This window comes from Excalfactoria chinensis, chromosome 6 (genome assembly GCF_039878825.1).
Source record: "Excalfactoria chinensis isolate bCotChi1 chromosome 6, bCotChi1.hap2, whole genome shotgun sequence".
Classification (NCBI taxonomy): domain Eukaryota; kingdom Metazoa; phylum Chordata; class Aves; order Galliformes; family Phasianidae; genus Excalfactoria; species Excalfactoria chinensis.
The window spans coordinates 34,745,828-34,761,080 of NC_092830.1; the positions used below are offsets into that span (position 1 = coordinate 34,745,828).

At 49.9% G+C, this 15,253-nt stretch overlaps 1 protein-coding gene across 4 annotated transcripts in view; it reads right to left on the reverse strand.

The window, feature by feature from the left end:
* FAM53B (family with sequence similarity 53 member B) overlaps positions 1 to 15,253 on the reverse strand; it is a 33,909-nt gene that overhangs the window by 7,287 nt on the left and 11,369 nt on the right. For all 4 annotated transcript variants that reach the window (XM_072340445.1, XM_072340442.1, XM_072340446.1 and 1 more), the window contains 2 exons: positions 13,607 to 13,658; positions 7,764 to 8,491 (listed from right to left, as the gene is read on the reverse strand). In XM_072340445.1, coding sequence (XP_072196546.1) covers positions 7,764 to 8,491; positions 13,607 to 13,658 — 780 coding nt within the window. The remainder of the gene's footprint in view (positions 1 to 7,763; positions 8,492 to 13,606; positions 13,659 to 15,253) is intronic.

A 15,253-nucleotide genomic window follows, 5' to 3' on the forward strand; every position in this document is an offset into this window, starting at 1 on the left:
TCACCTGGCTTCCTCTCCTCTTTAAAACCAGCCTCCATCTCTCCATGTCATTCCTGGCTCCAGCACCTGTTGATGCCCCAGCACTGCAGTGGGTGAAGGTCAGGATGTGCCAACAGGGATCCTATGGCTGCATAGCAAAGACTGCATGCAGGCAAATGTGAGCAGCAGCAAACAGCGAGCTGCCCTGGCCCTTGCTTGCATGGAAGGAAGCTGTGGAAAATGGTTTGAGAAAGCAGAACATTTTCCAAATGAGTCAACATGGCTTTGTCCAATACTATATTTTGCACAGTCACGTACCGTCGAGGCTGCGACTGCCAAAAAATCAGTGCAATGGAGCAAAACTGATGAGGAGGGCGATGGGCTCGTTTCTGTTCCTGGCATGGCCCTAAGACAGAGCCATCGAGAGCATCACAAAGCACGGCCCATTCACTGCCTGGCTGGGATATCCTCACTGGGACAGAACCTATGGTGACACATGGCTGCACAGGGGTTTGACACCATGCAACGCGCTGCACACCAGCAACTATCTCACCTCCTGTCATTGCTGGCTGTCTCAGCACCATGCTGGGAGGCCCTGCAGATGAAGCACGTGCTGCTTTGTGGACGCAACCCCTATTTCGGGTGAATTCTGAGCATCTTTCCCTTGAAAAGAAAAGCGAGCTGCTCTCCTGCTTTACTCAGCTCTCTTTTCTGCAGCGCTTTCAGAGAGTTTTGCAGGAAGGAGGTTCCCTCGGAGCTGTTCTGACCATCACTTCTCAAACTCTGCAGTGAATAAATATTTTTTACAGTAACACCCGTTGCCCAGGAAGCCGCCGCCACGGTTCCTCATGCCTGGAAGAGCCGTTGTGACAGCTGTGCTGGGCTTGGCCACAGCTTCGGCTTCTCCTTCATGCCCTGCCACGTGCTGCCCTGCTCTGCCAGCCCCACCTCCTCCCTGAGCATTGTCAGCAGCCCCTGCTGCAAGACGTGATGAATGAAGCTTCTCAGGGAGACACGGGAGAGGAACCTGGCTGCTGTTTGCAAATCCCATCACCGCATCATTCATCGGAAATGAGGAAAGGATGGGCAAGCCCAGAAGCCCTTTTTGCAGGGCGGGGTTTTTCTGTTGTTTTTTCTTTTCAAACAGCACAAGCAAATGCTTTTGGCCACAGCCACCGAGTCTGTCAGAGCAACAGGAGTTGGCAGTGGCCTGGCCCTTGTACCAAGGCAGCAAAGAGCACACAAAGCATCAAATATGCATGGAGATGGTGACCTCTCCAGCTATGGGACTTTCCTTTTCTTTTGCACCTTTGTAAATCCCACTGCCAGAGTGGTGTTTTTTTTTTCTGCAATCCTCTCTCTTCTGCAAAGACTTCAGCAAACAGGAGCTCAGATGGGTCTGTAATGGAAATGCTGAGTCACGGCCTGAAGCAGTGATGGAGCACCTGGTGGGAAGGCAGGGCCATCCCAGGGGAGCTCAGGTGCACACAATGCAGCTGAGTGATTGGAAGGGCTGGAGCCAGGATCCACCCCTTCCCAGCCCTCATTTAAAGGCTGGCAGTGGAAACAAGTCTCTCTTGCTGGAGATCCCTGCATACCTGAGGCCTTCCAAAGGTAGTAAGCATCTTATTTCCTTTGTTTCTCTACCCACAACCATTGTATCTGGGCTTGTTTTCATTTGCTGTAGCCAAAGACTTGGCCACCCTGTTATTATCACTATACCTTCCATCACATTATAGAGCTACAGGGTCACACACCAGGTTGAGCTCAGCAAAGCAAAGGGACCTGAGGTCAGCACCAGCCCTTGTAGGCACTGCGAGGTTCTTATCATGAACACGGAGGTCTCTAGAAAGATTCAAGAGGCCCATGGTGAGCTGGGGATCAGGCACTGTGTTGCATGAAAGCTGTTTGTTAGGACTATGAACAATGCAAGCCTGGATAGCAGGGGTTAAACCAGGCATGTGATGCATCAGATGTGGGCATTTCGGACACAATTGGATTTTGTGTCTGCTTCAGACAGATGCTGCAAAGCTCTGTTTGTGTTTCCAGCCCCATCCTCCCATGTGAGTACAAACAGGGGTGCAACGCCTGGCCCCACAGGGACAGAGCTGGCAGTGGGGACAGAGCTGGGTTGCACACAGCAGTGGGCACAGCCCCAGCACTGCTGGGACCACCAGGGACCTGCTCAGACCAGGGTGCTGCACAAAGGGCCTGGCCATGCTCTCAGAACCCTGTGCTACAACCCCAATTTGATGGCAGGGATGCCCGTGTCCCCGGGTACTGCCCACTCCCATGGCAGGATTTACTATCTGCCAGTTCTGTCTGGTGAGTCACAGATTTATAACTGAAGCAGATGGGATTATTTCTACTGTAAAATCAAAACAGCGTATGGAATTGCATTACACATTACTACTACTAAAACCTCCGCTGTGCCCCTAAGATAGAGCTTGCCACAACAAACCACCCCCTATAGGCATCTCCTGAGCAGACCAATGTACTGCCTGAAATGGTCACTACTGCTAAGTCTTATGTTAGGAATCACAGAATGGTTGACATTGGAAAAGAACCCTGAGATCCTCAAGTTCACCCCCCACAGTGTCCACCAACCGTGTCACTCAGTGCCACATCTCCATGTTTTTATGGCATGGAAACTTAAAGGGCATCCACAGAGGAGACAGGGATTGCACTGATGCATATGGGATCGAGTCCAATGCCATAACTTCATAACCATCCATACTGCACGTATAACAGACTGACCAAAGCCAAACCCAGCTGGCCTCTGAGGTCCCTGCCCCTCCAAGCCACCTCACTTGCATTTGAACCCAAACCCAAGTTCAGTTCCAATGCATTTTTCCACCAAGCCACAAACTGCCCTTTCCAGTTTCTCATTCATGTTTATTTAAAAAACACTGAGGCTTGGAACAGCTCTCAGAAGTTACATCAACGTCAAACTATTTCCTGGGACACGACTGGAATTCCAACCCTCCTGTGTTTTGCCCTTCACCCTACCACCTTTGGGCAATATTTGCTACTCCTCAGAGTGGGTACTGAGGCTGCCCGAGGTGCTGCCCATCCCATCCCAAGAAAAGCTGCCACAGTTCAAACAGAAATACTTACGTGGTAACTTAGAAGGTTTTACCACTTCAGGAAAGAGTTGGGTGTTTGGAGAGGGGAGCAGAGGGCAGTTTCCCCCACCCTACAGTTTAAAACTTATCCCCATTCAATATTAAGACCAGCATAAAATATTTCTAAGCTGTTAACTTCACTCTTTGGGAGCCCGAGAGCTCCTTCATCTCTTGACCTTGATGGATACGTGCTCTTACTCTTCGGTTTGGAAACATGTCAGCCCGACTCCCACCCATCACCACCATGAGCTTCCAGCTCCAGCTGAAGCTGATTTTAATATTGAAAACCACTGAGAACCACCTGACCACATTTCAAGAGGACCCTCTTGTGAGTACGGGTGCCAAAGTCTCCATCCTAGAAAAGCACGTGGTCCTTGGAGAAGGGTGAAGTCACCCCATGAATGGCACCATGTGTCTGTAGAGCCAGCAAGCGCTGTGAATAGTCCCATTGTACATGGCACAAACACACCAGCACCCCATCAGGACAGACAGCTTCAGGAACAAGGTCCTTCCAACCCCCACCTCGCCACAACCTCCTTTCAGGGAGTTGCAGACAGCAATAAGGTTTCCCCTCCAGGAACAGCTCTCTGTTATCGCATCTGACTGCTGTTGTCACAGAGGTGTCAAGGCACGTACCATGAAGATGTCCATCTTCCCATGGCACGTTGCCTTGGACATGGGGCCACCCCCCCCCCTTTCAGGCCAGGGCTGCAAGCTGCATGGAGAGCTAAACAAATACATATAGAAATGTTTGACTCGGATAAAAAGAAACCCAACCAACAACGGCAAAAAGGATAGCTGCGTTTGGAAACGTGCTAACACAAATTCACATCTCATACTAACAGCCGTATCAACATCTCACAAGGCAGGAAGCAGAACGGGCAAGAGATAGCGAGGACCCATTCTGCCATTACCAAGGATGATTTCAGATTCTAATCCAGGGCCGCTGTGATCGCTGCGACAGACGTGTTTTGTCTCCCTTGCCTCTCTCCAAAGCCTGTGTGAAGGAAAGCAATCTGCTCGGCACATACGGCAACACCAGGGCTGGCCCCTGGCTCGGCGTTCTGCAGATGAGTCAAACAGCACAGCATGAATCAACGTCTGTGCTGCCGTGAAGTTCTGCAGTGGTGCCCCAAATCCTGCCCATCCATCTACCCAGTGGGAACGTGGCTGGGCTCTGAGACTCTACAACATCATCCATCTCCCGCATCTTCTATTGCATCCACCCAATGCTTTGAGAAAAGGTGCTGGAGAAACCACACCGCCCGTGGAAAAATATGATCCTGACCATTCTGTATCATACTGCTTCAAGGACAGTAGTTTTCAGGGTTTCATTTCTGCCCAACGTTGATGCCTTTCTGATTTGGTGCTGTATGGGAGCAATGTGAGCCCACCTCTCCTCTCTAAAGGAAATGCAGAAAGAAGAGGCAAAAACAGGCAATGAGGGCTTTGAGGAATTAAAGGCAACGTTTTTTTTCCAAGCATTTTCCTTCCCAGAAGAACTTTAACATTTAGATCCCTTTCTTAATCAGCCCAGCTATGCGGCCATGTAATTGCTTCCAGGGGCAGCTTGCTCCCCTCCTGCCGCAATGCCTCCTGCCTGGCCCAGGTATCCCTCTTGGTATGAAGAAAACATTTATTTCAGGTCAAATTATACTTATTTTGATTATGGTGCCGGGTTTATGGCCTATAAACACATGTGGTTACCAGCACGAGCAAAGAATTAACTGATGCACTGCCAAAGCCAGATGCTGATCCAGGAGCTGGGCTTGGTCCCCAGCTCTGCTGGTGGGACTCAGTTTCCCCAGCTGTGAAATAAATGCCTTGAAGCCATTTCTGCCTCTCCTACGGGCAGAGAAGAGGAAACGTGCAGCAACATGGACCCCTTGCCACTGTTTCTGCTCTTCATCTCAAATCACCCAACCACTCTCATTGCTTGAGAGTCATTAAAAGCCGCCTAAGGGAACACTGATCCTAACACCCAAACCCGCATGGCTTTCTCAGGCACACTGACCACAGCGTCTCCCAAGAGGAACCAGCCTGTTTTTGTGGCATTCCCTTCCCTCTTGAGGAGGACTCCAACACAGTGCCCCACACCCCAAAATCCAGCCCCACCAAGGGCAAGAATGCTCACCATAACCTGCCTCGTCTTGCTCCCTGCCAATCCTCCCACGTGGAGATGGCTTGCAGGTGAAAAACCTTCCATACCCCAACTGAGCAACGAGGAAAACCCCATTGTGAGCACAGCCCCCAGCACTGCTTTTTCTCCAGTCTGCTTCTGCAACCCATGCAGAGCTGCAGCTCCGCTTCCTCAAACCCAGCAGCCAACCCTGCATGGGTCAGACCTGCTCTACCAGGACACGAACAGGGCCGGTTCCTTGGGCTCTGTGGTGATGGCCATGTTGTTTGTGCTAGCAACACATGGGAGGCAGCCAGCAGCAGCCTGGCCACAGAGCTGACACCGATGAGTGGGGAGGAGGTGCCACCAGCACAGAGGCTTCCTTCCTTGATGGCATCGCTGCTTGTGCAGCGTGAGGCTGTCCTGGCAGCTGCGCACCTCTGATTTGGTGCTGGAGGGCAGCTGCATAATGCAGGTTGTGCAGGCAGCACTTTTCAGGCTCGGAGGATGTTCTGAGGTGAAGTACAGGAGCCAGAGAAAATACACCTACTCCTTATGGTTGAGGTTTACAAGGAACCAAGCCGCATTGAGCCACACAAGTGACATGGTTTTTGTCCTTCTTTGGGACCTTTCTGGAGTCCAAAGCCAAGGCTACACAAACTATACACACACCCAGGCTTGGTGGCCAGAGGGAAAGGGAAGCTCTGCAGGCTCAGCCAGAGTCTCCCAGCATGAGGCCTCCACTGCTTTGCTTCCCAGCAGACAAACATCCACCCTGGTTAACCTGATGGAGAAGCTCGCTCTGCCTTGAGGCCTCCCAGGTCAATTCAATGTGTTAACTTTGCAGTTGGAGTCCAGCAACTTCAGCCACTGCAAGGGAAATGTGACAGGCACACGTGACACCTTTGGGCAAGGGCCCACGTGCCCCAGGAGCACCATTCAGCATCTGGTTCGGACACCCAGGGACACCCCTGACATTCTCTGCTCAGTGCTCAAACTGCTCCTCAGCTTCACTCCAAGCATCTCAGCTCCTACTGGAATATGGCAGGGCCCATGTAGGGGCACTTCTCCTAGTTTTTCCTGCAGGAAGGGAACAGCTGCTCCCCCTCACCTCCTCTCCCAGCCCCTCACTTGCCAAACAGCTGCTGTGGCACTATCAGCATCCCTTCTGCGTCAATTCCATTACCAAACACATTCGCTACGGTGACACGCTGCTGCTTTTAGCATCTCCATTATTTCATAACCACAACCCTTTGTCTGCGCTGTCCCTATTTCTCTTTTTTTGTTTCACTTTTGCAGCCACGCTTGCAAGATGAGCAAATGCAACCATGGCCCATGGTCTGGAGAGAGCAGCCAGCAGGCACCAGGGCTTGCCATACACCAAGAGTGCACCTTAGATTCTTGTGGGTCCTAATTTGGGCACATGTAGGTAATATACCTTGGTGTGGCTCAGAAGTCCAGCTGACAGGCTGGGATTTGTTAGTCTCCTTAGCACTTCTATTGTAACTCAGGGAGGACTGGCACCACCAGGACATGCACTGTCCACCACCAACTACTCCAGCAAATGCAGATGGGGCACACGTGCAGTAATCCATCAGCTCATTGGCCTTTACGACTCATTCAACACTTTGGTCTAATCCTGAAGGGTCTTGTGAACACCTCTCTGCTAACAAGCACAGTCAGCTCCTCTCGAAGGTGAGCAGCTCCAATGGTAAGATATGCTGAACACATTCAACGCTGCACAAAACTCCCACTCAGGCCTGCAGGAGATTCTGCCCTGCAATACAGGTGAAGCAACAAGTGGGTGCTCACTGGGACAGAACTAGGAATGGAGGAGGCTAAACTGCACTCCATCTCCTCACCTGGGTTGAGAACTCGACAGATAGGACAACGCATTCAGATCCAGCCTGCTGCCAACCACAGCGCTGTGCTGGGTGTGTTTCAGAAACGTTTCCACCAACGCAAGGAAATGAGAAGGCCTTCAGTCATGCCAATTGTAGCCAGTAAAAGGCTGTAACAAGTGTCAGTTGTTTTCTCTGCCCGTCCAGCTTATTAGCTAATGAAATAAGCTCAGCATATTAAACGCTACTGGCATGGTTTATCAAAAGATGATTGCAGTGCCACGTGTTGTCCTCTGCAATCACCCCAACATGTCGTTCTCTGACCCCTTTTATCTGCTAAGCTCTTCTGGAGGAGGAAAAACTAATCACATCCTCCAGCACAAATGAGCTCATCTGAACACCCACTGGGCTGCCAGGCATGAAATGCCCTGAAGCATCACATCCCTGAAGGGGGAACAAAAATGTGTATAACATGGGATGGTGAGGAGTGAAAACACCAGGATGTTTCTCAGCATCACCTGATGCAGCGTTACGAACAACACTGGGACACCCTTCATTGGGAGAGACTGGCTGGCTGCACAGACTGTGCAATGAAAACCACTGCTTGGAACATAAAGGTGAAGCTGCTATGGGTACAAAGCACTGGACCTGCTGCTGGGGTACAGCACGAGCTGGATGTGGCACAGGGAAAAGCCTTACCTGTGTCATCTTGGCCAGGTCCAGTGAGGGCCGTGGCTCCTGTGCATCCTGGGGCCGGCGCCGCTTGACGCCCACCTTCTTGTCATTGAGGACGCAGGGCTGCGAGCGGCTGCGGCACAGCCCACCGGCACGGCGACCCAGCTGCGGTGTGGAGGCTGGCGTGCTGCTGGCTGAGGGTGGGCCAGGCTCCGAGGAGGAGAAGCGGTCGTGAGAGCAGGACAGGGAGCGCTGCATGTCCGCCCGGCCGCCCTCGGGGCTCCAGCCATCACCTCCAGCCCCCGATCTCCTCGGCGGGCAGCCTGGGCGGTGATCGCAGGATGAGGCCAGAGGATGGGAGCGGGACGGCAGGCTGAAGCTGGAGCTCCTCTGCATGGTTGCCGAGCCGTTGGAGTAGCGCTGGACGCTCCCCCCGCTGTAACACCGCCTCTTCTCAACCGGCGTCCAGACCTTGGAGCCCAAAGGTCTCCATGATGTCCTGCAGCTGGACATTTCATCCGAAAAAGACAGCGAGCGGCACTGGCGTTTGCTGGGTGGTGCCGACGGGTTGCTGTGAGGATCGCTGAGGCTGAGCTCTTTGATGAGGTTGGTCACCGAGCAGGTGCTTGTGGCTTCCCGTGGCCACAACGTGCCTTCCTCACCCTTGTCGGATAGGCAGTCCCAGATGCTGGCGCTCGGCTGCTCGATCTGCAGTGGACATTTCCTGCTGAGGTCTCCCCATCTGTCATTTTCTGGTTTGGAAATGATAAAAACACACAGCCACGGGCATTAGTGTTAATTAATTCTGCGATTCGTTTTCCACGTGCATAAACAAAGAGTAGCATATGGGATGTTTTTCTGTACAAATTAATTAACTCTCGGAATACGGCTTTCCGAACCGCCAGCTCAATGGTTGCTGTGGCATAGATGGAGAGAGAGACACACAAAGCAATAACTGCAGCAGAAGCAAAACTGCAAGACGATAGAAATATGCCTTTGAATATCCAGACTAAGGCTCTGAGCACCTCTCCCACAGCCACAGAATGGCTTGGGTTGGAAGGGACCTCAAGCATCATGAAGCTCCAACCCCCCACCACATGCAGGGCTGCCAACCTCCATATCTAAGACTACGCCAGGCTGCCCAAGGACGGTGACCCCACTGCTCCTAGGGCAGCCTCTGCCACTGCATCACCACTCTTTCCAAGACATTTTTCCTAATATCCACAGGGATGTGGGGAAACTGCAAACCAGGCTACAGCTGCATGCAGAGATCCCAGTGATGACCATGTGAACAGAGGATTAGGCACGATGATCTCATTCACACACATGGTTCCCTGACTATAAAAGAAGAAAAGAGGACCGTCAGGGCTGGGCTCCTTGTCACGGGCTGCTGGGGCCAGCAGGGCTCTGTACAAACACGCTGCTGATGCTCAACAGGAAAACCATGGTAGGGCTGCACCATTGACTGCTGCAATGGAAAATAGTCATCACCCAACAGACCTTCTCTGGTAACTGTTGTTGGGAGGCAAACCGTACTAGCTAACCATCCGCTGCTGCAAAGTTTCACGTGATCTTATCTAAATGGTACGGTATTTTTTTAGGGTTGGCTTTTTTTTTTGGGTTTTGTTTCATTTAGACAACTGAGCAATGAACTCGAAGCCGTGCCCAGCCTGCAGCTGCAGGTACAGCCCGATGGCAAGAAAGTACAGTACAAACCGCTTCCCACCAGCGCCTGCTTCCAGCTGGGAGGTCAGACCTGGGGCCCTGCAAGCTGACACCCCATAAACCCCCTCTTGGCTCCCTTCCCCATTTCCCCCCTGCCAGCAGCTGCTGGGACAGCTCCATCCCCCAGCAGCCCCACGCTGCACCGCTCCGTGCCTTAACTGCTGCTGTCCTCATTTCAAAAAGCACGATGAAAAGTGAGAAATCGGCGCTAAACAATTACATCTATGTTTAGATCTTTATTATTTTCCCTCCCTTATTATGCTGCCAGCAGAGAGATTTCTCGGGTCAGGTCACCAGACAAAAGAAACAGAAATAGAAGCTAATTTTTTATGGCAAGCTGCCACGACCCCCATGCCCAGACGTCACGTTTTACAAAAGGCCTTGGTAAGCTTGTTCAAGAGGATACAGGATCCCTTCCTCTTTCCACATTACTTCTGTGCAAACAGCTGTAAACCTTCAAAAAGAAAGAAAGAAAGCCCCAAATCACAAAGAAAACTGCAAGCACGCCGTTATCCTGAGAAACAACTTTGGGTTATTGTTTGCTTTCCTCCTTTGTCCTCAGCTCATGCTGGAGGAAGCTGGGGCTGCTGCCATCCAGGAGATACTCATGCGTGGGGTGCTCTGTTCCCGTGCTGCCCCCCAGGACAAACCACCCACGTAAAGTCTCACCATAATCCAGACTGTGGTCTTTTTCCGATGCAAAGTGATGCTAACGGAATAACAAATTGAAAACAGGGATCATCTTAGCATTGAGGGTGTCATTAAAAGGCTTGGGAGCCACTTATGAGGAAAATAGTCTGCTTTTCTGCTCAAGTTTTTAAGACTAAGATTCACATCCTGAGAGCACTGATAACAATAATAGCAGTGGAACCATTAATACTGCTGCGGTTAAGCATGTATTAAGTTTCTTAAATTACAAACCTCAGCTTGGTTTACCCAGAGGCAGCAATTTGTTCCGGGGCAAAATCCATCATGAGAATTCCTCAGTTCGGCTTTGCTGGAGAGCACTGTTTGCCCATCAGAAAATGATGGAAGGGCATTCACAACCAAGGCATGATGCAGATGTGGCACGTGGGGCTCTTTCTTGCTTAAAAAAGTCCTTCTTGGTGGTCAGTGTCCTCAGATAAAATAGCCTGGGCCTTTTCTTTTTAGCATTTTAACTTGAAGCTGCAGAACTAAACGCTTCCAGCCCCTCGCTGAACATACCCATCAATGAAACAAAGATGAGTTTATCAGGTATGAGGTTTAGAACACCACCATTTACTTCTAAACTACCCCTTGGGCAAACTCCTGCTGTTTCCTCTCACAAGCACACGTCTGGCACGCAGCCTTGAACATCTTTTCCCCTGGGTAACCTCTATGCCATCAAACAAGCCCAGAGGTCCAGACCATGAGGCTCTCAGAAGCTTTGTTCCAAACCCATGGGGGACTGATACCATCCTCAAAACACCCCCAAGATCTCTGCACAACCAGCTCTCATCAGATGAAGGCATCCAGGTCACTGCAGGCAGATTTCCATGCGTTGAGCTCCTCACCACAGAGAAGGGCATCAAATCAAAACGCCGACGCGACTTTAACTACCACGACACAAATGTGCTGCTGCAATATTTTTACGGCTCCTTTCTATACATAATGCATGATCCTTCTGCTCAAGTTTCCCCTCCGTTCTTCTCCTGCGAAATAATTTACATTCATCCATAATTTATTACAGCAACTTGTAAAGCAATTACGGGTTTCAATCAATTTTTTTTTCCCTCTTTCCTCCTTTTTGGCAGATAAACTCCATTTGGATCCTAACCCAAACATTTCTCTTCCTTCGGGTGCGCATCCAACTCCCTATCTCACACATTCTTTGCATCGAATGTTGGTCTCCCAGCCTCTGTGCAACATCGAAAGGCAGTTTGTATTTTCCACTGCCCCCTGTTTACGTTCAAGAGATGATTCCTAAACGTGGAACAAATTTAATGGTTGTAATTAGCTGATGGCAGCGCCATGGAGCCTGACAGCCCTCCTGCTTTCCCATGGCGCAAATAAGATGAAAATAAGATGTGTGGAGCGGTGCTTCAATGGGAAATGCAAACAACAGGCCCATACCTACTGCCTGAGAATGTGCCCCAGTGCATCAAGCCAAATGCAATACCCAAGCTTTCTAAAAGCCTGGCTGCTGCCTTCTCTAGCACAGCCACTGATACTTTCACATGGGTGCACGGTGGAGAATGCAAGGCAAGAAGAGGAAAAAGACCTCCATCCGGTAACAGGACAATTCCTTTACTCCCAGGTGTTTTAAGGGCGCATCAAGGAGAAGGGAAAAAGGAAATGGGTTTTGTTTCTCTAAATAGCCCTTTGCTGGGAAAAAAGAATCACAACGAAATGCCCAGAACTATAAATTTAGCACTCTTCTTAGTAATACCGCTATCAGTACACAAATAAATCTAAATATTCAGCTCACTTTGAAAAGCGGATCAAATATGGCATCATCTGACACGCTAAGTCTTTAATAAAGCCTACTGATACACTTGGTTTTCTAAAAGTTATCATTGATTTTTGGATCTTTCCAGACTACTTTCCTCCAGTAGATACGCAGCCCTGGTCTGATGTGGTGAAAAGCCCCAGTGCCCAGGCCTTGCTCTGCTCAGGTACAAGACCAGGTTGATGCTGGCTGGGACACCATTCCAACCTGCCTGGATTCATCTATTTCCATGCTTTCACTCTCTACCTAAAACATTCCCTCACTGCACATTCAGTGCCATCATAACCATGCGAATCATTTAAAAATGCATCAGCAAATTTCAGCACTGAGTCTGTTTGTGATCGTGGCCCAAGTTTGGAGACATCAAGAAGAGCATTTGGGAAAGATGCCCAAAATTAAGCACAAACCAAACAACACTCTCTCGCACGCCAGAGACTCGCTCCTCTTGACTGGGCATGACAAAGAAAATTACATGGTAAGCTGTGGTCAAGGAGGTGAGATTAGGTTCCCTTGGAAACAGGATAATTTGGCAGCCAAGGAAGACCAGCGCGGCGCTAGGAAGACGCAAACAGCTTTGTAAAAGCTATTAACACCAAGCTGATTTTCAATTAGGCTTAGACTCTTCATATTTGTGGAAGAGCCTGCCAGTGCCATGGCACAAAACAAAGCCATCTGATTGGGATTCTTTGTTCCTTACTCATTTTTGACAGACAGGAGAAAGGGAACGGACTGTTTCTGCCCATTCTTGACTTTGAAGCTTGTGACTTTCATCTGAAAAAAGAAAAAAATCAAAACATTTTTCCATCTTTTCCCCCCTCCTCCAAACAACTCAAGTTATCGGAGAGCTTGGGAAATATCTCCTCTCAATGCATGTGCTCGGCTCCCATTAACGCTAATGAGAGTTGTGTCCAGGAAGAAAAGGGGCAGTTGCTTTGTCTGCAAAGCATTGGCTTTCATACCAAGTAGCTTGGCTCAAACTTGACCTACAATTTTAATTGGGATTTGAGACTTCGCCTAGGGACTGGCTCCTTGTTTCAAAACCCAAAGAGCACTGTGTAGTGGCATGCAATCCTCCTGCATTACTGTTTTTCAGTATCATGGGCTGATGCACCAAAACCCCATCGATTTCAGTAGCCATTCGGCAAGACAGCTGGCAGCAAGCTCTGCAATAAACGGTATTAAACATCATATACAACAGCTTATGTTATTGTGAAAGGCAAAAAACATTTTTTTGTTGTTGCCTAAGGTCTGTCCATACACACTGTGCCAGAAGGAAGAACACTTTCAGCTGATATTTATCACTTGTTTCATGCAAGATCATCCAGAGCTGTAGTTCAGGGATGGATACTCAAACACATGAGAAACACAATCCCAGACCCAGAATGCTTATGATCTCAACTGTATGAGTAACTTCAAATACACACATAAAGCAATGTGGAAGGAGACAAGCAATGTGCTCAGCACCGCGGGGCAGCAAACCACCCCCGGGCAGGGGCTTCCCATAATGGGGCAGTGGGATGGGCAATACTGAACCCCAAGGCACAGGGCATGGGGGGGCTGCACCCCAGGCTCTACAGGGCAGCAGGAGAGGTGCAGAAGATGAGGACATCACATCGCCAAGGACCCAGGAAAGAAGATGGAAGAAATAGGGGCAGAAGCTTTTGCTACTTACCCATAATGCCACAAGAGAAGAGGGTAGGTCCTTGACTCATCTTTGGAGTGTGCTGAAAACAACCAGAAAAACTATTCACTTCCAGCAGACTCAATCAATGTGTTAGAAACTGCCCAGCCTGCATCCTCAGCTCAGGCACCCACAGCCAGACCCCATCTCCCAGCCTGCACATCATCCACCTTCCGTCAATCTGAGGTCAACTACATGATGTGAAAAGTCACTGTCAGGGCCTGAACTTGCAAATGATCACTCCTGCAGCTATCCCTGCCTGCAGGACCCAAAGCTCTGCAGAACACAAACTGGGAGCTGGGCAGTAGTGAAACAGCAGAGGGTGAAGCCTCTCCATGCTCATGCAGGCCTCCCTTCTAAACAAAGGGCCGCTCTGTGTTTTGCCTAAACATACAGTGTGTTTCTAAGGCACCCCAGCACTTTCTCTGAGGATTCTGCACTTAAATGGTGCCAACATGCACTAAAAATAGGGGAAAATGCTATTATATGGGCACTAAATAAGCCCAGTTGGCTTTTTATGCTCTTTTTTTTCCCCCCCTCCAGGAATTTTCCTCTTGACTGTGTGCGACAAATCATCAGACTTCTAAAAATGGGCATGGACAGTTTTATATACAATAAATCAATATGTCATCTGGAGCCACATGCCATTTCAGCTATGTCTGCAAAAACACACTTTCCTACGGCTCGTCCTTTTGTTATCCCACAAAACATCCACATTCTGCTTCTGAAACGTCTGTCCTGCCAACTCCATCCCATCTGAATGAGGCCTTCCTTCGTCTGAGCAAAGCACCAGCACACGCTCCACATCCATCCGCACTGCCATAGTCGTGTTCTATCCAGCATCAGGCCATCTTCTCTCATGATTCCTCTTTAATACACTCCATAACAACGAAAACAGCATTGTACCAACTGCAATCCAATCAAATGGCCCAACTGCAATACGATCAAATGGCCCCAATTTCCATGCTCCCAATACTGAACGTAGAGGGATGTGGAGGCAGAAAGCAGAAAGCTCCAAAGTGGAGCAAACACAGACATGGAACAACCCTAGCAAGGGCAGTACACATCTACATGCCAGCACCCAGAGACAACAGTGAATGCCTGCAAATGAGGAAGGAGAGGAACATCTCCAAATGACATACATCCCATATTGAGTATAACTGCCATCACCACGTTGGGATACAAACCAGCCAGCGAGCCCACCACCCTCCAGCAGGTGATGTCGCCTGCTGCTCAGACACTTATTGCCTTTGAGTTTCACTCTCTACCCTTTCCCATGAAGCCAACATAAAAACTCTTGCTCTCTTTGCTGGATCAAACTTCTTGTGAACATCTGCCTCAATTTAACTGCCCAGACAACCTGGCAATGCAAACTGTGTAACCAGAACGGTTCCTCCCTGTTGACAAAGCACCAGTGCTGTGGCAGGCACTCGGCAAACAAGGGAGGGCAAAGTTTGGTGGTGTGGCTACGCAGCCCATCCCACACAACATGGGACCTTCTGCTTTCCTCCTTCCTGCAGCCGAACCCCGCCACGTGCACCCCGGGGTGCTCAGCAGCCTGCACTACCAGCTCAAGAAGTCAGCTCACAGAGCGCTCCATCCTCAGTGAACTTGGGCACCACCGTCACTTTTATGCTC